Genomic DNA, 25,279 nt, shown 5'->3' on the forward strand with positions numbered 1-25,279 from the left:
GATTATTGCAGCAGATTAAACTAATGCTTCACCACCAGATTTTCTCTGTTTTCACACACGTGTCTATGGTTTCCGTTTTCTGCTGGTGCATAAGCACACAGGGAATGGATGAGAGGTGGCAGTTGTAACTGTAGTGCTGATGAATGATGCGTTTGTTGATGCAATCTTTCCAACAGCCATTAACTCATATTGAAAAAATAAATCATGCTTCACACAACATGAGATTCACATTTATTGACAAAAAAAAGGAACATTTTTCAAAAGTTTTTCTTTCTACAGAAAAGAAATATTTTCACAGATATATTAAAAACTGTAAATGTCCTTCATGTAGTTGTGTGAGAGTCCCTGGGTAATCACACAGATAACACTGTTTCAGAGAGGAAACGTCCTCTCTCTCTCTCACACTCACACACACACACACACAAATACATTCACATACAAACATAGATCATAGAAAGCTGCTGCAGTGTGAACCTGTGCCCCTGTTTACGCTGTTGTTCAGCGTGTGGGTTTAGACAATGTGTGTCCACGTGCTCTGCTCCTCAGGGTGCTCGCCCTCCGGGATGCTGCTTCAGAGGTGACCTAGTTCTCCTGATTGTCAGCAGAAGGCAGTTTCATCAGCTCGCTTTGTGCCAAGGCACTGAACTGTGCCTGGGACCCTGGGACGGGCCAATTGGACTTGTGTAATGAAGCTGATCACACACGTGCATGCACACACACTCACACACACACACACTGCTGTCATCAGGTCCAGGGCAGCAGAATTTATAACGCCCATTTATTACGTTCTGCTTTATCAAAGAAATGCGATTCCTCCGTGTGCATTTCTGATGCTGCGCTGCCATTATGGTCCATTACAGGGAAGTGACAGAGATGGAGGGGAGGGTGTTGATAGATGTCGGGTGCGGGCCGGCTGTCATTACCCCGTCTATCGAGTGGAGTGTGTGAAACGCTTCCCACAAAATGGCCGCGGCGCACCAACATGGCTCCGTCTGCGAGGAGCAAACGATTCACATCTGGCGATCGGTACAAAATATTAAATACATTCATCTGCTGCTCGACTGCGTTCGGAAAAAGCTTTGAGTAGCCTCACAACAAACAGTCCTACTGCAGAGGGTTATCCTTAAAGTGTGTATGAATGAGCCATATTTATACAACTTCTCCTACTAACAGATGTAAAGAGATCCATTAAAAAAATGCCAGCATACGAACAATTATGAACACAAACACTGCAAACTCCCACACCGAGTATGGGCAGCTTAACACATCATACTGTTACACTGAGTCTCGCTATCCTACACAATACTCACTGAATAAGAAGCAACAACGGTATTACATTCATATAAATAATAACAATAATAATAATAATAATAATCCCAGTACACCCCATGAGTCACTTTGCTCGTTTTCGCCTTCATTCGTGTGTTTTTTAAAAAAAGACGAGAAGACCAGCTTCACTGTGTGTCCTTTACAACTCCCTTTAGAGGTACAGTCACTGTCCTTGAGGTCACAACACCAAATCTCGTGGTGTCCAAGAGAGTCTCTTTGAGCACTGCTCTGTGCAGCTCAGGAAGTCCGAGGATTTTTTTTTTATTTTAATGCCCAGGAGATCGCAGGGTTTCACAGATAAAGGGATATCAGTTCATCAGGGTCTCTTTCCCTCATTGAATGGCACAGGTGAAGAAGGGAGTTGACACTGACAAACCCCAGTCTTTGTTTACTTAAGTCATCAAAGCTGCAAAATCAATCTGGATCGATCTGGATCAACTGTCTGTTTCCAGGTTAGCTTCTGCTCCAGCAGCTTAAGTGCCCAGTGTCTTCTGTCATGCTGCTGTTTTCTCATTATTTTTGTTTCAAAAAAATGATCCAAGGGTTTTATGTTCAAATTTGTTTACACGAGGTTACGAGTAGCTCTAGATGTAAAGAGAATGTGTAAATAGGAAAACTTGCTGCTTAAGTCAGGATAGAAGAATAAAGAAATCAGCTTTTAAAAGCTGTGTTTCTCCTGATTTATGGTAAAGTAACACTGGTGGGTGAACAAAGAAATCAAGGTATGGAGCACCTCATGTATTACTTCATGGTCAACTATTTTTTTCTGACAAAAGTTGAGAAATCCAGAATTTCATAATAAGACTGAAAGTTGACCTGCTACATGTGTCCTTGTTCACTGAATACTTGAATATCCAGGGTTATCTGTATGAACTGGCTGTATAAGTGACTGAGCAGTGGTAACACTGGAGACTGATGATGTAATAATAGCTTAATCACTGGAGATGCAGGCGGGCAAATATTTACAAATGAAATCTTGTATTCTGCTGACTTTTAGCATTAGACAATAAATTTTCTTCAAATATGCACATAAAACTCTTGTATCACGTTTGAGCTTTTTACAAAGCCCTGATAAATCATGATAGAAAAACACTTTTGTGGAGCAGATGCTGGCCTGACAGAGGGCGTGAGCTCTCTATAGCCAGAGGTGCTCTGCATCCCCATCTGCTCGCTCATGGTTGGATACGATTGCTTGAGAGAAAAGATGGCGAAGCAAACTGTCCAGCCGGTCGCTCTCCTCTTTTCTGTGCAGCAGGTTCTCTGTTGGAAGTAATGAGTCGCGTCGGCAGCTTTAGGCTCTCAGCGTTGCAACGCAGGAGAGAAATGATGTAGTGAAGGGAAAAGAAGAAGATGGAGAGAGGCAGGAAGAGAAAGACAGAGGGTAGTGTGTGTTCGTGTGATCGCAGACAGTTTTTAGGCTCTGCTCCAGGCAGATTCTCCATCTATCCGTTCCCGCTTCCTCCATCTGTCTCCCTCTCGCTTGTTGCTCACGGGATGAACAGGATATGAAGAAGTGATGGCTGTGTGGATTTGATTTTTCCGTAGACCTTGATGCCTTTATGTTTAGTCTGAAACTGAGTTTTCGTTCAGTCCATCCATCACAGCCCCCTGCTGCCGCTGGGTCTCCTTTTGATGATCCACTCTCCTCCAGGATTGCTGTTGTACAAATCTAGAAGGTGTGTGTCTGGATCTAGGCAGTGCTCACCTGCAGAAATAACACACAAAAAGTGAACTTCAAGACATATCAATTAATTAATTTATGGATCAAACAATTATGGCAAGGATCATTACAAAAATGTTCATAATGATTTTGTTTTTCCTTTAACAATAAAAGAATATGAACTTGTTTATATCATCTCTATGGTTTCTACCCATTTTTCTGTCAGCTGATTATGAATGTGCTGACTGTTAATCAATTCTAATCCTTGTACTTGTATTAAAGCATAAAGATTAGAGTTTTTCGACCACAAAAGTAGTGCAGATTACAAAAAGTTTCGGTTGTACTGTGTCAGCTCTCATGTGAGCGCGCAGACATGTGTGTAATAAGCATTTGTCTGCTCTGATAACTGCAGATGCACTGCTCGTGTCTCTTTGGTGCTTGTACACTTCATTACGTAAGACCTTGCTACACTCGTGGGCTCAGTGAGCAGAAAGACACGCAAATGTCAGTGCTGCACCGGTCGGAGAACACTTTCACTCACCGATATTCCCGCCCACTTCGTACAGGGCGCAGTCCGAATACGCCACCGAGCCGTTCCTGTTGAGAGACACGCACGCGACACCATGCATGAGGGTCTGTTTTTGTTTTTAACTAATCACATGTATGAGCAGACAGATTCGTGCAACACAGCTGGATGCATTAAAAACATTTTTTTTAATATTGTGATATCGTACCTCCGCATTTTGCCCTTTCCATTTTCAGGGCTTCTGAGGAACTGGCGGTAAAACTGGGCGAGAAGGTCGGAGGCTCTTGAATTTAAGTTAAGCTGATAATCCATCGTGCTGCTTTCCAGTTCTCCAACCTGGATTTTCACTGTACGATGTGGCTGCAGGACACAAAAAGAGCACAATTTATTCTTCCTGTTTGGTCATCATCTGGAATAACTTTGAATATCAAACGCATCGATACTTATATAGTATAAAATCTCACAGTTATTGTATTTGAAATTGATTTCTCGGTAGCTGAACACTTATGCCTTTCTTTCTACAAAGGGAATTTAGGGAACTGCTAAAACAGTTCACTGTAGAAGTTCCCACAAACATGGTGCACTTGTTCATCCCTAACCGGCTTATGTCAGAAATCTGTCCGGCTCCACCACCAGCTGAAACCTACTGTGTTGTCTTAAAAACCAACTGAAAGTTTCTAATACTCTAATAAAATGGTCCTTCGGGCCTGGCATGCAGCGTCTCTAGTGAAAGAAGCAGTACAGTGTTGTGACACCAGCTCACCTCGGAGTTTTTCTCCGGTTTTTCCCTGCTGTCCGTGTGAATCTTTCTCAGCAGGTTCTTGAAGCGACGATCGTATAACTGGTAACGCCGGTTACTGTTCTCGTTCAGCCTACGCACCTGGCTCATGAGGAAATTAGGGATCTGGAGAGAGGAGCAACATGACACAATGTTTGTCTCATGCCAAGAAATGTTCACACACTGTTTGGCAGGAAAAAAAACAAAAACAAAGACACAGCCTCACTCTGGAAGTTTCTATAGTGACCTTGTCAAACCAATTAAACTTGTGAAGTAAATACAGCAGGAGTTGGCAACCTATCCCTACAAAAATATCTGCGTGGAGCTTCAAAATACCTTTGGGACTTATAAAGGGACGTAACACGTCTATTAGGTACAAATGAGCCCAAAAGGGGCAAATAATTAAACTATTTTACCACATGACTACTCTGCAGGGGGTGAAAATACAAAATACAATAATTTTCTTTAGAAGTTGAGGAAAAATAGCTACTGCTTAAAACTGACCAGCTAGAAAGTTACGTCGGCTCTGAGTCCTGCCTGTGTTTGTGCAGTGATTTAAATTAAAATTAGCCCACAATGATAATGAATACAACACTTTAGAAGTGTACCAGCTGCAAAATCAGATTTTTGGTTGATTCGGACTCCACTCCAGCAGCAGACCAAGCAGGCCAGTAGGCCAGCAGTAACCTAAGCTTTGATGCACATTTTAGTTTGCAGAATACTAGTTTATTACGATACTATTAGCTTATTGGTGTATAGGCTGCATATTACTACATTTTGAGAATGTAAAGAATCACGTGCAACAACAATAAATCAAAAATGTAAATGTTTATGGAGATCAACAAAAGGAGTTGCATGTGGCTCAGGAGCTGCAGGTTCAGATCTCTGTCCTACCGTCCAGAGCAGGTCCTGGTAGCGGATGAGGAGCCTCATAACATCCGCCGCCTTCTCCGCCTGTCCTTTCTCTCCACCCTCAGTTAGTCTGCTTGGGACAGCCTTATGCAGGAACAGGTTGGGAGCCATGATGGTTGCGACGGCCCACAAGTTCATCCTGTTCTTCTTTTCCTTGGAGACCACCTTACTGAGGAACTCCAGCAGAGCCTAAAGCAAACACGGATGCAGATACAGGTTTCCTTTTGTTAAAGCTTGGAGCTTTAATGCACTGATCTATAGCTAAATGTCTTTCAAAAAGAAAAGAGAGCACTTAGATGCAGGACAAAATACGATGAAGTGAATAATTACAGTGAATGAATCATCTGCAACACCTCTGCTGAGAAGTATGCTAATGCACAGAAAGTTTCAGCTGTGACGCTGGAGTCAAAGTAATTAGTTCAGGTGGCTTTTAAGCTCCTGGTTGCTATAAATGGAGATGACTGCATACTTGTGTTTAGTGAAAATGAGTCATGGTTAATGCAAGCGGTTATATAACAGAGCAGAGTGTTTAAAATGTGGAATAGGAGCAGAGCAATACAGTAATGTGTTATGAAACAGTGCTTTTGGTCAAGTGTCATCCTGGATACATTTGTGGAAAATCTAAGTAGAGTCTGTAGAGTGTGACATCAAACGTGGCAGAGCCTGTTGTTCACAAGTACAGTTTTAACACGTGGGGTCATTCACACATTCTGTAACATTCATGTAGCGTTTTACACTTTGAACTTGGCTCTGAAACTTGGAGATTTTCTTCATGTGCATGCAAGTGAAAGGAACAATGTAACACTACAAAATACTAGAAATTTGACATTAAATTAACATTGAAAGATTAATACAATGCAGAAGGTGGTTTAGTATCATCTTGATAAAAAATAAATAAAAAAGGCTTTTCCCGAGAAAGAGAGAATCCTTAAATGTATTTACTGTTCAGTAGAGATGGGCAGTAACGGGTTACAAGTAACGCGTTACTGTAATCCAATTACTTTTATCAAGTAACGAGTAAAAGAAGGGATTACTATTGCAAAAAAGCTAATTAGATTACTGTTACTTTCCTGTAAGCACGCCGCGTTACTGCGTTACTAAAAACTGGAGTTTTTTGCGAGTGTCTCATGACAATGACGTAAGCGAGTGCGACGTTCGTGGCAACAGCTGTGTGCAGATCAACAACGGATAATATACGGTAACAAATGCGGCAGAGAGTATGACGTGCAGCGTTTAAAGCGTGGAAGTACTGACCTTACTTTAAGTTTGATTTCGTAAAAAGTAAAGATTTCGCTGCTCACTGCGTGGGAAGGAAACTTCTTTTTACAGCGAAAAAACCCCCTAAACTTCCGCTCAAGCACCGACAGTACGCTGCCACGGGAATATGAAACTCCCAGATCCTTCCACTGACCGCTAGGACACACCTGCACCAGGACAAACCTCCGCCTGCCCCACTCCTGCTTTACAGGTGAAAATAGAGCAACAGGACTGCTGAGTGTTTGATTTTATTTCTTTTCTGCTGTGTTTTACGTGCATTTATTTGAAAGAGTGTAAACACAAAAAACTATTTTATTTTATATGCTGGAATATGCAGAAAAAAGTTAATGTAAATGTTAAACAAATTTCTTCCAGTCAGAGAATGTTGCATATAATTTAATGTTTGCTTCATGCGTAAATTTAAAAGATTAAAACTAATAAAACTAGTTTCAAAAAGAGACTTTTTCATTTGATTACATTTTATATGATGGATTATGCAGAAAAAATAGAATTGGGCTGAAAGATCTATCGCTTTATCACCTATTCAGGTTGTAATTTTTTTTTAAAGTAACTAAGTAACTAATTACTTTTGAAAATAAGCAATCAGTAGAGTAACAAGATTACTTTTTTGGGGAAGATTGCTTTTTTCAAGTAACTTGACCAACACTACTGTTCAGCATTAATGAGACAGATGTGAAGCTTTCACACATTCTGGCCTTTGAACTGAGTGCTAATAATAAGCTAGTGTTCTTCCTGATGTTCTTCCAAAGCACATCTTACATGAGCTCTGATCCAGAGGTTTAACTGGACTTGTTGGATATCAAGTTATCAGACAGCGTTCACTTACTAAGTATTCCTGAGCCCACGCACCGACTTCCAGGACAGACTTGTGTCTGTTTTTAATGCAGTACTGCATGAAGATTACAGCATTTTATTTTCTTTAAAGAAAGCCACTGAATCTCTAAATGCTTTGATGAAATTTGCTGTGATGAACATTTTCTGTTTAAAATATAGTACGAAATGATTAAATCATTGTTGCTGTTATTTTATTTACATGTTAGGCAGCATTACAACTTTTTGCAAGTATTAAAAAAATGTGACTAAAGCATTAAAAGTATGTGAGTCCTTTAGCACAAAACAATATAAAGTTATTAATATTTATGCCGTCAAAAGAACTTTTCTCGTTTTTGAGTAAAGACAACGTTTGACTTTGACTTAACATGTATTAAAATGACCTGTTTTAGCTGTGCTCCTAAACGAAATCATAACAAGTTAAAGTGAGTAAATATAGTAAATAAAAAGCACAAAGGTGGTATGTGAACAGAAAAGTCATATTCCATTATCGAACAAGCCCACAATAAGGAGCTGCACGGATTTCTGCCAGAACAAAAAGGCTTTACTGCGTCTGAGAGCACGACTCACTGTTTGTGTCTGTGTTGTGTTGTCTTTACCTTTAGTGTGTTTCTGTTGGGCTCGGGCAGCAGCAGGATGAGCAGGTTCAGCATGTGGAGTTTCTGTTTCAGCTCTGTGATTTCTAAAAGAAGAAACAACTAGGTAAGACAAACACACACACACGCACACATAATTCATTTCCTTTGTTTGACAAAGAATAATGGTATGTCTAAGGATTAATGACAGTGTGACAGGTGGCCATTAGCTTTGTTAGCTTATGTCTCTGCGGTCGCACATCATTCATCATCGCAGTGATCCTCCTCGCAAGCTACACACCAGCTAGATTCTATTAATATCAATCTGTATTTTTATTAAAGTGAAACTAATGTAAATGCACTGATCTACAGTACAGCTGTGTCACTGCACATGTATTTGTGGCAGTGCAGGGATACTTCTTAAAATGGTATCAACTTGTTCATCTTAATTTTAATTTTTCAGCCAGAGTAGAATAGATAAGTGTCACACGGCGCTGCCGTCGAGGTGAAGAGACTTATTATAATTAATATAATTATAATTATGATGTGAATCCTGCTGAGCTGTCTGTGAAAGTGGGCAGCAGATTAGTGCGAAGAGGAGGGGAAGAAGAGCTGATGCTCTGTACAGTAATTTGATACAACCTGGCAACAATGAATGAATGATCCAAAGTTATACTCGGGTACTTTAGCGGTGAAATGCTGATTGACTGTATGGCTGCACTGTAAATATAAAGCCTTGTCCTAAAAATGAAAACCTTTAAGGATTAATACAAACATCAGACACAGTTCTCGTCCAATCCAAAATACTTAGTTATACAACAGTGTGCTACAACACTGTGCCACAAATATAACACAAATACAAAAGATGTTTTATCCAGCAAGAGCTGTCACTTAGTCTTGACTGACCCCTGACGGCGCTAAAGTTGTTGAGGTACTCCGCGGTGAGCAGAGGAGCGGGCAGCTCACGGATGAACTTCTTGAGCAGTGCAGCGGCGTCGTTCGGACTCACTTCATCCCATCTGACATGCCGTGAGTAGAAGTTGGCCTCCAAGTTCTGCTGCAGCAGCTGCAGACACAAAAGATGGCGGTTTAAGAGCTACGTGACATAAATGTTGATTCAAACTATCGACCCGGCACAGATAATGTCAAGGATCAGTCATCGTTTAAAATTTGCAGCATAACTCAGCGTTGACAATTTGAAAGCACATTGACCTGTATGCATTTAAAACCTTTACAGTAATAAATTATGTATTCATGATGATGGACCTCAGGACAAAGGTATCAAAGGTGTTTCATGTACTTTCACATACTTCATCTCAAGTGCATCTGTATATGTGCAAATTTAACTGACAACAGTCTTTATTTGTGCCTTGTGTAAGGCTGCAAACATTTTTCTATTATTAGCTCTAATTGTGTTTGAAAAGTCATGCAGAAAATATGTAACAGGACCAACTGGATGACTAGACTTAAACTAAAATCTATTTATAGTTTCAATCAAATTAATTTTGTTAAACTTTCATAGAATAATGTTTGTGCTCATTTTGTTCATCTTAATCTGTGTTCCCCGTCTCTGTCTTCATGTTTCACTGTAAGTTACTCTTTTTGGTTACTTCCTGTTCTACTCTGAAGGTTTCTCATTTCTGTTTTTGTTCCTGTTCCTCCTTTATGACTGTCTGCTTCGCCCTCATTAGTTTCACCTGTTTAATCATTCCCACCTGTGCCTTGTTTCCAGTCATCAAGTATATATTCCTCTCTTCATCTTAGTCAGATGGTCTTTGTTCCTGTACTTTTTGCATTTTGGACTCATGTGTTAGCATTTCAGTCTTCCTGAGCAGAAATCAAAACACCAAATGCCAGTGGATGCCGGTGGGTCACGCTGTGTAAGCATTAAATGCATTAATACATTTTAACTGTTTGATTTGCTGTCAAAACAATAAACTCAACAAATACCAATCCAGTTACATCTCTCTGTGTAATTGCTGTCATCAACCCCAGCATCTGTTCTAACTGTTTTTCCTTCTTTAGAGCTAACTGGCACCCTCTAGTGGCTGCTGATATTTAATTGATTCACCGTCACCTGAGTGTGTAAGAAATTAAATACTTTATCGTGAGCGCTGCTTTACACCAGCAGCTGCAAAAGCTGTATTGATTTTGTCTCATTGGACCTTGTTTTTCTAAATGTCAGCTGTAGTTAAAGTTGGCAGAAGCCATTTGATTTTCCTCTGTATTGATCTGGAATTTCTGACATTTTACAGTGTCAATATTTTGGCTGGTTTGAAATTTTTTTATTTTTTTTTTGCTTTAAACATCCAGTTATTTATTACAGTAATGAGGTGTGTAGACCCTGCTCTTGTACCTTGATTCTGGACTGAGATCCTGGGACACGCAGGATCCCCTCCGAATCGATTCCCTTTTTCTCCAGAAATGACAACAACTGCAGAGAGAGAGAGAGAAAGACGTCAGCAGAGTTGAGCATCGTTAGATAAGAATCTCTCGATCACCTCTGCTGGTTATACTCAGTAACTGCTGCTACAAACAGGGTGTGGTCAAAGTGTTTCAGATGCAGAGGACACGGGGCCTGTTTTCTGATTTTGATTCGAAGACGTTTGTGAAGTTTGTGCGATCAACAGATTTGAATCATAAACATCATATATAGAACACAATATGCACAAACAGTATGTCTGTTGTTTAGGACACATGACACAGATATTTTTCAGAGTTCTTACTTCCTGCAGCAAGAGAGGAATCGAAGCGCTGGGCTTCAGTTTCTGATCGTTCTCCAGCAGCGTGGCCAGTGGGACTCCAAAGAGCGGGCTCTCTGTGAAAGACCAAAGAGTCAGTCATGCCTGCCCTCATATAAACATCTGGCCCGAACAGAATACGGGGCAAAGTCTCAATGTTTTGTGTGAGACGGGTCACTGCTTTTGCTATACTGTTGCTAACCCACATTTTTGAAGGTTATTTATGACTGATTGTTTCTAAAGAATATGTAACCACAGTTTAGTCTAGTTTTTCGTGCTATTCTGTGTGGAGAATACGCATGTAAAAAAGATTTTGAATATACTCAACTCGTCAGTACACCGGACATGACCACTGTTAAACTAGTTAACTATCGGTTAAACAACAGGAATAGTTGGCGGAAGTGAAAAAGCTGTCAGGTTTATATAGATGGCAAAATCTAAACACACAACATACAGTTAAAATCATCATTTTCTCTCCAGTGTGTTTATTTTTAAAGCTACTACCCTCACAGTATGCCTCAAACATTTCTATGTGTGCTTTTCCTGTAACGACCTGATGGTGAATGAAATCACACCTGGGTTTTTCCTCTTGCCAGTTTTGTGCCTTTTGACCTCCAGCTCTAGGAGGTCGCACAGCGCCGTCATGTCGATGAGAGCCAACTGACGCACCTTCTTCATGTCAGCGTGGGAGAGATCTTGAATACGAGTCACTCCAAGACGGCACTTGGGGCAGATGACCCGCTGGGGAGGCGATAGTGGAAGGAGAGGAAAAGCAGAAGGGGGCCAGAGTGCAGTTGAAAGTTAGAAAGTGGAGGTGAAGAGGGAGAGAATACAGAAAATGTACAAAGAGGGAGAAAAAAGAATGGAAGTGGAAAAATGAAAAGAACAAGCATGACATGCAAATTAATTTCTGTAAATAATAAAGTAATTATAATGTACTTTACATAAGTTTATCTCTATGTAGTGTGTTAGTACATGTAACCTCACTAATTAAAACCACTAATTCTGCCCTTTTTCAGAGCAAACTTATTCAGCCTGAAATAGAAAAATAAAGCTGCTGGACTCTGTGACACAACAACTCTCCTTTTGTTTCTGGCTAATTCCATCATTCCTTATCTCCTTAACCCTGTTATCTAACAGCAGAGCGCTGATTGTTGCAAATGGCTTATAATAACATTTATGTGTGTGTGTGTGTTTGTGCGCATGTGGTTTTACATGAAAGTCTTAATCCAATCAGCAACTGAAACGTACACTGGTTTCTGTTAGTGTGGCCCTCACCCCTTGATTTTTTTCCTTATATAGCTGTAATTACTGTTTTTTTTCTGATAACAGCCTGCCGGTTGGTGATGCTGTTGAATATTTGAGGCCTCAAGATGTTGTAAGACTTAAAAGCTTTCGGCAAAACATGCTGTAACATTTAGAAAAAATCTGTTCTTGTCATTTATCTTCATGAAGGTTTGAGTGAAACAAGCCGCTCATCAGCGCAGTGACAGTAAGTTCTTTTACAGCTAAGCTTAAATTGAACTAAACTGCCCACTTGATGCGCAAATCACGCTGTTACTAGCACTCTCTTATTCTTTTGAAATCTTTTCTGCCAACAGTTTTTCTTAACAAAAGAAATAAATGTACAAGTAGATATATTTTATCACCAGAACATTTATAAAGCAGAAAGCAACATATTTAAACCCCAGAAGTCTTCTGAAAGCTGCAGCTGTCCTAGAAAATGAGTGTGAGAGGTGAAAACTGTTTGGGTGCTTACGGGCAGGGTGCCGTCCTCCTTCCTGCGCTGGCTGTTATTCTGTGGCAGTTTGGCTTGTTTGATGAGGATGACGGCCTGTTCACAATAAGCCACATCAGTGATGAAGTATTCATCTTTGGGAGTACCTCGCTGATGCTCTGGGGTCACAGCTGAGCAGAAAACATTTCCATAAACAAACACCGGCCTATTAGTTCAATCAGGCAAGACTACTGTAGAAATGTCACAAAACTAACCTCCAAAATAAAAAGGGAATGTATAATATGAAGAAAAGAACGATAAGGACAAAAATGTACAGGAAGCCCTGATATGAGGAAATGTTCTGTGAACAGACTTTGTGTCTTATCTGCTAAATCAGGGAAACAAATCATTGCATAAGCACATAAAAACAAGAATACTGACGTCACAACACCTTTAACTGTGCCAAAAGTTCATCTGTAAGACAAGTATGCTATTGTGTTAATCATGACTGTTCCTCGCTATCAGATGTCTGCATGTGTTCAATACTTTTGAAAAAATGAAAATGAGAAACAGGATTGTCAAGTTGGCAAAAAAAATACACACAGGCAGCATTAAGCAGAGGCCAGTGGTTATCCAGGGATTAATATGAACCAATGAGAAAACAGATGACGCAGCCATGGCCTGAGCTACCTTCATCAGGCCCCCAGAAATCCGAAGCTCACCTGATTTCATCATCTACTGCAGTTAAACATGTGAGTCATTATCAAAATGACACAATGGTGATGGAAAATCCAAACAAAGAGTTGGTTTGAGTCAGGTACTCAAAGAAAAGTTTGATTAAATTATTTTACTGAAATGACTTCAGCCAGTGTTTTAGAATAGACTAAAAAGTGCCTCCACCACTTTGTTATTCCCTTTAGTAATTTTTTTAAGTAAGGTGAGCAGCTCTTACCTGATAAAGGTGACTTGGCTACCGATGCCATGCTGTTTTGTGCTGGGTCTTCACTATGCTGAGACTCGGACACGAGGGTCTGTAGAGGAAGATCACGGACATGTTAGTTTCCACAATAAGTCACACTAATAAATATCAGCTTTATGTGTGTTCTCTACCCCTGGGAATTAAGTGTGTGTTTAACTGTGTCCACTAAGTGAAGGGACATGGTCTGTGCAGGGTGTTTCCTTTGATACAGCACTGATTAGGATCAGAAGAACAGTGTCTCTGTTCCCCTCTAAGGCTGTCTCTGAGGACAAAGCATGGCCTTTACATGTGATTTGCCTTCATTGTGACAGATCAGTTCTTCCATCAAACAAGACAGCATCGCTGGAACAATAGAAGACCCTGAATGTGTCACGACAGTTACCTGGGAACTGAGTCTCTTACATTTTACTGTATAATCTAACGCATGAGAAACAGATATTCTGCACTTGCGTTAACCTTCACACAGTTTCTGCAGCAGTGCTGAAACCGGAAACCCGGGAAACCAGCTGATGTGCGTGTATCAAGAAAAGCTGCATACAAATTACCTGCTTTCCTTTAATTAGTGGCTGATATTCTACAATGTAAAACAATCATTACTGCACAATTTCCTTCTTCAGATACAGTCAAGGGTTCAGTATTTGAGCATCCTGACCTGTGAGCTGAATATGTCGCGAACGTCACGCGGTGGCGGTTTGTTCCGTTTGCGGAGCGTGTAGGTCTCTACTCGACGCTTAACGGCTTCAGCCTGCGTCTTGGTCAGAGTGGACAGCAGGGCAGTTTTGTCTACTGTCTCAGTGTCCTCACTGATGAGGGTTGACAAGCCAGCATCGGCCAACCACTGTTCCTCCTGCTCTCCTTCTGAAACACATAAATATAACGCTGGGATGTAAAAACACCAACAACGACATGATCTGTATAAAATGCATTTAAACATGCAGAATGACTCAACCCTATTAACTCTGAAGTAGTTTTGTGTATTTCAAATAATACTAAATTACTACAACTAACTATGTAGCTTTACTAGAACACTATTTGGTAATATTTGCTTAAAAATGTAAAGTAACATGTAAATTGGGTACCAGGAAACCAATCCAATAGATTAAAAAAAAAACCTTTAATGAAACTTCTCTTTATATCCATAATTCTAAATAGGGAACATATTACAAGGCCAACAGTTCACTCAGTTGGCTGCAGTCTAAGTGATCTATAATAACTAAACTTGAAGTATAAACAACTGTAGGTGGTCCAAAGGCTTTAAAATGATAACTTGGGCTGAGTGCGAAGTTTAAAACAATTGCTCTTCAACACTTAATACAGCAGTTAGTGAATGTTCAGCCATAAGAAACATAAAACTGAACACTCACTCACTCACTATTCATTAGTAGCAAAATTAAAAGAGCACCCTGTTACAAAGTGACATGAAAAGGATCCACTGAATTAACACAATCAGATCATCTGAATGGGCATAACAAAAAAGCACTCCTATTAGAAGTCAGTATTCATGAATGGCTATTTGGCTCCTGCATATAAAACAGTCTCTGCCACAGACTGTTTGATGGTGTTGTCATGGTGACAAGCACTACTTTGCTGCATGAGAGAAACCTGATATGTTGCCATGGCTAATGCATCATTTCATGGAGACTCTTCACTAGCAGCTGCTTTAAGCACTAAATGTTTATAATGCTATCACATAAACTAAAGCGAGTGTCTTTTTCAGCTCTTTCTTTACATTACTCCTCAATCAGTGCAGGATCTGCAGTATTTACCTTCGGAGTGTTTCGAATCTCTCCTGCTGCAGTCGTCTGCGTAGCCACTCCCCTGTTGGATATTCTCAACCTCACTCCAGAACGAGTCCAGGCAGAGTTTATCAGGGTGCTGCTCCTGATCCTGAGAAGGCGGCGTGTCCGTGTGTTCGCTGTGAGAGAGTTCAGCGGCTGCCTGGTCCTGCGGGCTGGCCCAAGGCTCCACGCTCATCTCGGTGGGGCTGGGATCTCTGGTGCAGACATACACACACGTAAAGAAATCACACGCATGCATGCAAACAAATGGATAGAAACACAAAGGCACATACAAACGCAGGATGAATGGCAAAGACTGGGGTGGTGCAGGGAGGGTGAATCCTCCGGAAGAGCCCAGAGAGATGGAGAGACAAAAGGAGTGGGATGGAGGGAGGGCAGGAGTGTGGAGAGAGACGGCGCAAATGGACACAAAGGGGGGTCTCTATTGTTCTTGTGAAATGTGGCCCGGAGGCAAAGTACCCCACAAATCCACTAGATGTCACTGTAACAATGTGAAATCTGTTTTCCTCAGGGTTACGCCCTTCTGTGAATGTCACATACTAACAATGGAAGACAAAATATGCAGCTCTATAATGAATAAATCTGATCGGAGTCTCCTTTCCGTACACATGCAAGGAAAAGCAGCCTGTATTTCCTGCACAGAACTGAAAAACAAGGGTTTCTGCTCTGTGCCAACAATAGGACACACTCCGCTGGCAGATGCACTTGCACCCTCCAGTATTAAATGTGACCCAGCGATCTCAGACACAGGAAGTAGCCTGACTGCACATCAATGATTCACTCCATTGGTGTGCAGCCTGGTCACATTCTCCAAGTCACCAAATGTTAAAACTCATACCAAAGCATGCTGGGGAATTTCTGTGGAATGCCTGGTGGCTTATCATTAAGTAATATTTATCAGAAAATACTCGTCATACTTTCAGCTGTAATTCTGGTGAGCTTATCGAAATGTTCCTCACAGATGCCCACATCAGCCACCAGTCAACAAAAGCAAGGTCTGGTTAGTTTTATTCCATATTGTGCTGTAGTGTTCCTAACCAGTTTCAGAGGAGGCGGGGCACGGGTGGTGGTGGCAGAGGTGTGAGTTTCAACAGATTTTCAATGATCGGTTCTTTTCTTGCAAAGTAACAGCACGGAGAAACAGAGACACAAAAGTTTATATAAGTTTGTTCTTCACTGATATTGCACTTTGTACTCCAAGATCCATCACCATTAAACATGAATACATCAGTTACCAGATTATTAAAACAGATTATTATTAACAATAGAAGTGGTTCTACTGAATTAAAATAAAAATTATTTTTCGTAACTGTCAAATTGTATTAAGTAACAGCTCCACAGAGATTTGTGAACCAAATGGCCTCTTGCCATTTGTTTTCTGATCTCGAAACTAGTGAGGCTACATTCCAACACACATGCAGTACTCTAGGATACAGACTAGCTGACAGTACCTACCCCAATCCAATGAATTTCAATGGAAAATCTCAAATATTTCAGCAATTTTAGGAACATTTCAAACAATGTTTCTTCCCAAAATATATCACAACCGTGAAGAATCCAGATCATGAATTATTTACAACAGACATTAAATTAACTGCAAAAAATGATGCATAAATCCACCTTCACAGATTGATAGTAAATGGTAAAATGGCCTGTATTTGTATAGCCCTTTTCTTAGTCCCTATGGACCCCAAAGCGCTTTACACATCCAGTCATCCACCCATTCACACACTGGTGATGGCAGCTACATTGTAGCCACAGCTGCCCTGGGGCGCACTGACAGAGGCAAGGCTGCCGGACACCAGTGCCACCGGGCCCTCTGACCACCACCAGTAGGCAACGGGTGAAGTGTCTTGCCCAAGGACACAACGATCGAGACTGTCGGAGCCGGGGCTCGAACCGGCAACCTTCCGATTACAAGTCGAACTGCCAACTCTTGAGCAACGATCGCCCCTAACCCAACAGTTTTATAGTTGCAATGATCCTGGCAACAAGCCTTCAATAATGCGTTTGTCTGCTGATAACGATCAGAAAACAATGGAAAATACCACAAGGCATGCCAGAGACCAACTGTTTTATGCAGTTTGCAAGTGCTTGAGAAGCAGATGTCTGGCATATGTGTTAACTTTGACAGTTACATATTCCCGTCTCCTCTGATGACTAATTTTCAGTTGTTCGAGAGTTATATAATAAACACCATCTTGGTAACACCTACCTCTACCAGCTCCACTCAGATTTAAATGAATAAATTAATAATTAAAGATACTTTATAGAAGCTGATCAAAACTCTCCAGCCAATAGGAGTATGAATGTTAGTTTGACCATAAAGCGAATAATGATACATCCATGAAATAAGTAATCAGTGATGTAATAAAGGCTATTGTTCACACAAAAGCTGCTTCATTATATTACTCACATGCAGCTATGAAAACCATCACATACGAACCTGGCAGTTCATATGTGACCCAGGTGAAACTCTTTTATATCTCACCAATGACTGTCTGTAAACTGTGAGACAGTTAGCACATGTGATAAATGTTGGGATAAAAATCTAAAGAGAGTCACCCTTTTAAAACTCTTCTGTAAGTACAGACTTCTCAACGAAAAGTAAATCTACCGTAACCTCGCAGAACCTTTTGTTCTTTTTACCGCAGAACCTGTCATTTGCACCACTTCTCTTCAAGAACAGAAAGCACTCCAAACCTTCACCAAAGCTCTTGTGAGCCAGCTCCGTCTCTAACTCTCACACCTACCTGGCTTTCATCTTGTGAAAGGATATCTTCACGCGCTTGCCCTTCCATTGAGTCTGTGGACGGAGCCTTAAGCGGCTCGGTGTGGAGCGTGAAAAATGCGTACTGGGCATGCTGGACATGAGCGTGTTCACCACTATCTCCGCTCTACCTCCCATATCCACATTCCTAAAGAAATCCAGGAATTAGAGTCTTGCACAAAATCTAGTTTTATCCAGTCCCGGTTGATGAACACTGTGTGAGAGCGAAGCGAATCTGTCCGCAGCTCTAGTTTCTTGTAAGGTGACAGGAAGCGTCTTTAGTGTGGCTCAGGCTGTGTGGCATGTTTCTAAGCTCGAGCAGGAATGCAAGAGGGAGTGACGACTTCCGTGAGCATCTAGACATCACTCACACCTGTCCCCTCCCATGTTACTCCAAGGTGACGCGCCCTGCCTTATACGCCTGACTGCCATCTTCTTCCCTACTGGTTCAAACTGACATCTATGACCTGTCACATTTCAAAACCTGGCTTAAAATGCTTACCCTGAAACACAAAACAGTCATTGTTTTAGGACAGTAGTAGCCTAAGTGGACAGAAACAATGAACCCTTGAGCAAAAGCTTACTTGTTTTATGTTGTATCACATGTTTATAGCACTTCAGACACTTTACTGACCTTTGAGCATGAGCCTGACGACATTTGTTAAGCTCATTAATCAAGGATTCTTAGATGGCCAGATGAAGCACTTTAATCCCCTCTTCAATGTATGTGACCAGAAATAATTAAATCAAATGTTTCTAATGATGAGTTTTTCCCCCTTTTAAAAAAACAACAACAAAAAACCCAGCTTTAAAGTGTTGACAAATTGCACAAACGTGCGGTCAGACAGCTAATGATGCAGTAGGTTGCATCAAATCATACCTTATATGTAGAAGAAAGACGCATTCGTTCAACTGCATACTTGGGCACGGGTAAAGATTAGAAAAAGAATGACTGTAATGTGACCAGAGGATATGATGTGTGTGCTGTATGTGCGCACAACAGAGTAAGAGGAACATAAAGTGAAAGTTTCTCAAGTGCAACAGGTCTGTCAACATTGCCTGTGAGTATGTAACCCCCAAAGGCCTCACTCAATCAGTGACTCATCCTCGCTCTCTCAATACTCTATTGTCATGCTGATGTCCTACATATCAGCTGGGGACGTGAATACACAAACACCTGGTAAATGAGGGGGAAGGGGCCTAAAACATTTTTATATTGTCTACTGATAGATTATATATTTGTTTGTTTTAATAAAATCTTGAAGAAATATCCTCATACATTAAAGTTGCCATGCCTGCTGTGTTCTGAATTTGTGCAAAGACTCATACAAACTGAAAATACTGCAGGACTCAAGCTAAAAATACCTCTAACTCCCCTCAGATGAGGGATTATAAAGAGGAATAAAGCTAGCTTTGAATTTTCTCCCACGCTGACTCAAGAACCAGGAGGAAAAGAATCATTGTTTAATTTTAAATCGGGTAATAATACTCCTCAGCTTGCCAGCAAGCCACGTAGCTTGGCCACAAAACAAAGAACATGCTTCATACTAATGCTAAAAAAGGAATACTGAAAATGTCATGCAGCTGTAATTGTTCTTTGTTGAATAGACCTCCTATTAAGACAGAGTATCAACAGGAAGCCATCCACTCTGAGAGAAGAATGGACAAAACGTGACCCTGTTGTCTACCTTCATGCTCAGCACGGTGGGAAACACAAAGTAACCCCAACAACAACTCTGGTGAAGGAATACTGCAATCCACTGAAAAAGAGGTCTGTGTAGTAACACAGCGTTTCTTCCTTATAGCTGAATTCTACTGAAAGCCTCTTAGAGTACAGAGAATGCGACAATTAGCTCACACAGCCTTGAGCAAATGCTTTTTTTCCTAAGTCATCCCAGCATGTAAGATCTGTGACATGGAAAATCACAAACGCATGTAGCAGATCTATAAAGCACCGAAATCTTACAAAAAAGCGCACCAGAATAGAGATTCACCTACCACCAAGGTGCACAGAGAAGAGCATAAAGAAACAAATTTTTATATATTATTCGTCCAAATAATAAATATGAATCCATCAATAAAGTTATATGTTTTAACTTCTTCAAAAAGGGAAAAATAAAGAAAAGCAAAACAAAATTTTCAATCAAAGACACACAAACAAAAGTGACACCACATTTCAGCTGGCTTAGAGTTGAGCCGCAAGCCTCAGCAGACCCCGACAGCCTAATCCTACCTGGCCTTGTATCGTCCAATAACCCTGCCAGAGAACAGCAGCAGGGCCGCCGAGCCGCTTCTCCCCCATGGCATCCTGCTGTTGTCCCCCGAAACTGCTGCAAGCTGTAGGAAACAGCAGCTGCCTGCCCCTGGCAAGCTGTTTCCTTGTAATCTCCTCAATGCACAAACACATTAGAACAAGGACAGTCTGACTGTGCTGGCAGAAACGTCACTACTTCGCATCCTGAGGCAGGAAAGGAGGTCGCCATGGGGGGCTCGGCAAGGCTAGAAGCTGACTGGTTGAATAGCTGACGAGGCTGGGACAAACAGAGGAGAGATACCATATGAATGGTTTTTAGGGACGGCACTCGAGCTGGTGGGCTGAACAAATGGATGGAGCACAGAAAGTAACATGTTTGTCTTAATAGCCCTATGGCTGGAATTAAGTTTTGGATTAACTTGTGCTGGAGATACATCATTTACTGGAACAAAGAAAAATGTGAAACATCCTTTACAATATTCACTTACTGATTTACTTAAACCCAAGCATAGGAATCTGCAAAACTGTGTCTTTAACTTGTCCTTTAGCCCTGAGCACGAAAAACAATTAGAGACATAGATGCTCGTCATTTAATGGTGTCTTCTGAGAAACGTAGAGACGGCTATGACATAACGTGGGACTCCTATATGCTTCAGTTATGTTAAACATAGAAGAATCTTCCAGAAAACTAACTTCCTGCATATCTAACTAACATGCATTTCTTTGGACTTGCAATTGTTATGCTGTGAGTGGACAGTGCTAACCACTACATCACTGTCCCATCCATCAACATTTAGCCTACATAAAAGTGAGGTGTGGTGTAAAAATAATGAAATAGGTGCTCATTTAGATTTTTGTAAAAAGAAAGAGTATCATAACTAACACAATGAAAAAAACTCTGTTTGTAAATCTTATTTTAGTTCCTGTACAAGAATGTTCCCCCACCGAACAGCTTCCGTGTCTACTCCAATAAACATGTCAAGTCACGGCAGTCACTCAACACACGGCGTCCTCCTGTTGACAGTTTACCTGGCGAGCCTGATACACGTTCTGTGTTACTGGCATCTCAGCGCTTGGCAGTGGTCCCAGTGACTCTCAAAACTCAATTTGTGTTTAACAAGACAAAAACAAATTGAAGGCCGCAGGGACACCTCTTCAGATTCTAGCTTTCTCATCCGCTCTGTGCTGACACTAACACACTCCTTATTTTTCTTTGTTTATTTTAATACGCCAACCTGAAGTCTCTGAGGTCCCTGTTTCTGTATTTGATTTCCTAAACTATTTAAATTCAATTCAATAACAATATAACACTAAATCACAACAACAGTCATCTCAAGGCGCTTTATATTGTAAGGCAATAATAAAATTATGTAGACACTAAATTGCAAGTTAGAATCAGGCTGTCTTCTTTGACTTTGACTGCTGACTGGCTTTCCTCTGAACTCAAGCCCCTTTCACACCTTATCTGCCAATCCTCCTTGGCTCAGAGATACGCCAGGGAAAAAAGGAGAGTAGAGAACGTGATGGCGTGTCTTCATGTGACCCCGCAGATGGCATGTGACAGCCAGCTCAGCCTCATGCCCTGCTCTCTTCTACTCTTGGCAAACAGACCACTGAGCCTTTGCGGAGCGGAGGGAAAGGGAGGAGTAAGACAGGGAAGTGAAGGAGAAAACAGGTGGGGAAGAAAAACATTCAAAGATAAAAGATGACAGATTAGGATAAAATGTGGTTATAGAGCCACAAAGCCTCACAGTTTCCACAGATTTGTGTTTCTGGACAAAAGTTTTCATATCCTGAACACAAATTTTCAGCAGACTGGTCTCATCAATTAATATACAAGGGAAGAATTTGGACCATTTAAGAAGACTTTTCCCATTAAAATACATCAGTTTCAAAGTCCTGCTCAGATTCTCTTAATGGAAACTGTCTCGCTAAGAGATTCTAAAAAATGTAAACTAAAATAGCCATGCAGCTCAGACTGAGGCAGACTCATCCACACCTCCAGATCCAAGCAAATGATGACACAGTGTGAGTGGCAACAGCTCATATTCACACACAGTCAAAAACCTGGCCGTGTATCAGATGCATGCTCGCTTATTTACTGACACAGAAGCTCACAGAAACAAAGCGATGTGGTGAACTGCATCATCAAATAACCATGCAGCCCATGCTAGCATGTTTTTATTAGAGCAACCATAACCAGTACAATTCCACAGAAACCACTGAGGCAAACATTTGGTGAACATGTACAAAACACTTTCTTGGATGGGGAAAAAAATGAGTCATGCACATGCTTTTTTCACTGTATACATACAGACGGGCAGAATTGAGCTGCAGCAATCGAATTCCACACTAGCTCGGCACACTAAGTCATCGGGGCCGTGTGGTTGACCTTCTGAAAGCACAGACGGGAAGTGAGTTGGGGAAAAGCTTTCATTATCTGCTCATATGAACATAGCGATGCATCACTCAGCGTCCCTGGGTGAAGCTCTGAGACTGAACCAAATGTAAAAACCTTAAAAGTCCGACTAAAACTGTACAGAGGCTCATGCACTACTTTGCTGTTCTATTTTGCTTCTCATGACATGATTGAACTCAAAGTAGGTTACCTGAAACAGTTCAGCTTCAGTTAATTAGTAAAGCATTTCCAATTTGGCTCATTGAGGTTTTAGAAAGATTTATTTTAGGCAAGCTGGGCTTACATGGACTAACTATGGCGAGTTCTGCTGTGTTTACAACTTCAAGAGACTATGCTTGGCATGAAAGACGCACAAGCCCGGTTGGTTCATAAGAAATAATAATCACCTTAAGGCTTATGATAACAGCTTGCATTCTTAGAAAAGATTCCTTCTTTCCCCACCCTACACAGAAGAACAGGCTCAAGGTATTTCATTGTTGACTTTCAGTTCTACTTCATAAATTGGCAGTGAAAGGGCAACAAAGCATACAATGATATTGTTTTCCTGAAACCCTACACTTACACGATCATAACCACAATAAATGATCAGGAACATGATCTGCAGCATGTAACCAGATCTCTTCTGACCAGGTTAAAAAAGAAAAACAATTTCAGTGACTGCATTTCGTTCACTGAGCATTTTCACAAACACACACTGTCATCTCTGGTGCTGGAAAAGGGCAACGACTGAAGCGATGAGATGTCACAGGTTAAGTCTTAATATTTAAGAAAGAAAGAAAGTGTACTTTATTGGTCCCCGTGGGGAAAATCCCTCTCTGCATTTAACCCATTCACTCAGTGAGGCAGTGGGCAGCCATTGGGCGCCCGGGGAGCAGTGTGTAGGGACGGTACTTTGCTCAGGGGTACCTCAGGGTAGCTGTTCAGGGGAATCGAACCCCCCACCTTCCGATCATGGGGCCACCACTCTACCTACTGAGCTATCCCAAGTCGTTGACATCATTATATTCTCTCTATTGAAAACAGACAGGCTGCCAGAACATAGATGTGTTCGCTGAGCAGAGCAGGGCTTAGTCTAATGGCAATGAAAGCTAGAATACGTTCTCCTCTGCCATATGGAGCTAAAGTGGATTACAAGACAGAGGTATTTTGCACTGACTCTTACCCTTACCCTTTGGACCTGGAAGCAAACACCGACTGGCCAAGCTTTTGCAGGTATTATCTCTTACCAGTGCAGCAAAAATTGTTCCTGTTTACAGAGAACATTCACAGTGGCCACATCTTTTTATCCATGTGAATAGCAATCATAAAACCCAGGATATTAAAGGGTCTACCACTACAGTACACAAAACTGTAGACACATGCCAGTCTAAAGCAATGGATTGAAAGAGATTTTTTTTTTCTTAACTTGAAAACCAACAGCAAAAAGCATTAATCCTGTTTTATTTTGGTTTGTTAAATTTAATATATTTCACTGTACTGATTTCAAATTAGTTTCTACATACTTGTTTTAACATATTGTGTTACACTTTACTGAGCTGTATTCTACTTATTTAAGGTATTTTGTGATAGGGAATGCTTAACATAATTGCTAACTGCTACAACAAGGGAATTCACGGAACAGGTAATTAACCAACTATGTCCTTTTTTTGAAGGGGGATAGACTCTACTACCCCGCCCCCCAAAAAAGAACTTGTTAGGCTTGTTATTAAATGGCCTATCACTACAAACATTTACAATGCAGCTGCATTAAGTAGAGCCAAAGTAATACTGTGTAAAGCAATGAAAACACTGATCCACCCTTAATGACTAAATTAACACTGAAATCAATATTTAAAATGTAAACAAGTAACTTTTTAAAAATTGTTTTTGCTGGAACTGCTCATGTTGTTGTGGTTTGTTGTGTCCTAAAGTAATGTAATGCTGTTTTAACTAAAATCCAGGAAGACTAGGACAGGTTTATGGGACTACTAATCGGGCTCATAATAAATAAACAAATACTACTGAAGCACCAAGGATGTGTTTGAGGTGATTTGGAAAGTGTCTACATAGTTTATCTATAACTGAACACAGAACCTGCAGTTTTTAGATGAAGCCTAAAATATCCTCCTCAACACATATCAATATATTCCAATATTAGATTTTATAAACTGTCTAAAAAGAGTATAGGCTTAAAACATGAACAAATGCATACTGCTACCATAATATGCAGCGATTAAAATTAGAAGAATCAACGCTTTGTATAGGCTCAGGCTCTCAGCTGCACGTGAGGCGGAAAACGCCCATAGTAACAGGTTCAGAGACCCTAGCAACCAGAAACCTTTATAAGCGAATGCAATAGAAAAATTGCACAAAGCTCTAGAAATATTTTCAATAAAGACAGCCTTTTTGTGTAGGATAAGACTTGTGTTTTAACCAGAAAAAAAATATCACCGTGCTTGCCAAACTAGAAAAAAGGAGGGTAGGTGGCTAAGTGGAAACAAAGCGTCGCGTCCAACAAATAAAACCGGTTTCCTTACCTGTGAAAATGCTGTCGACGCCCCCGGTGTCCGAAGGCTCGACCGAGCGTGGAAAGAATGTGTTTCCATGTAGTCCAGCAGCAGCAGCAGCAGCGAGTCTTTCTGTGAGTGATAATGACAACAAGCAGATGGGACGGGATGAGATGACCGAGGCTACACTCTCCTCCGCTTTCAGTCCACGTTATCCTTCTCACC

At 40.9% G+C, this 25,279-nt stretch overlaps 1 protein-coding gene across 5 annotated transcripts; it reads right to left on the bottom strand.

Moving 5' to 3' along the window:
- Window positions 1-225: 225 nt before the first annotated feature.
- LOC147331498 (rho GTPase-activating protein 40-like) lies at window positions 226-25,279 on the bottom strand. 5 transcript variants are annotated; one of them, XM_086293865.1, is made up of 17 exons: window positions 25,085-25,279; window positions 22,464-22,544; window positions 20,129-21,768; window positions 15,093-15,319; window positions 13,979-14,184; window positions 13,300-13,378; window positions 12,390-12,538; window positions 11,206-11,371; window positions 10,616-10,707; window positions 10,246-10,323; window positions 8,796-8,955; window positions 7,914-7,996; window positions 5,188-5,394; window positions 4,279-4,419; window positions 3,724-3,875; window positions 3,531-3,586; window positions 226-3,034 (listed from the first exon to the last, which is right to left on the bottom strand). In XM_086293865.1, exons 3-17 carry the CDS (start codon window positions 20,200-20,202, stop codon window positions 2,928-2,930), a joined length of 1,977 nt encoding a protein of 658 aa, XP_086149991.1. In that variant the 5' UTR covers window positions 20,203-21,768; window positions 22,464-22,544; window positions 25,085-25,279; the 3' UTR covers window positions 226-2,927. The 5 variants fall into 5 exon arrangements, with proteins under 5 accessions (XP_086149991.1, XP_086149992.1, XP_086149990.1 ...); XM_086293866.1 differs by having other exon boundaries at window positions 20,129-20,426; window positions 21,610-22,544; XM_086293864.1 differs by having other exon boundaries at window positions 20,129-22,544.

This window comes from Aulonocara sp. 'chitande type north' Nkhata Bay, linkage group LG5 (assembly GCF_057382095.1).
Source record: "Aulonocara sp. 'chitande type north' Nkhata Bay isolate Kocher_YH1m ecotype deep benthic linkage group LG5, A_spYH_male_GT1.1, whole genome shotgun sequence".
NCBI classification, from domain to species: domain Eukaryota; kingdom Metazoa; phylum Chordata; class Actinopteri; order Cichliformes; family Cichlidae; genus Aulonocara; species Aulonocara sp. 'chitande type north' Nkhata Bay.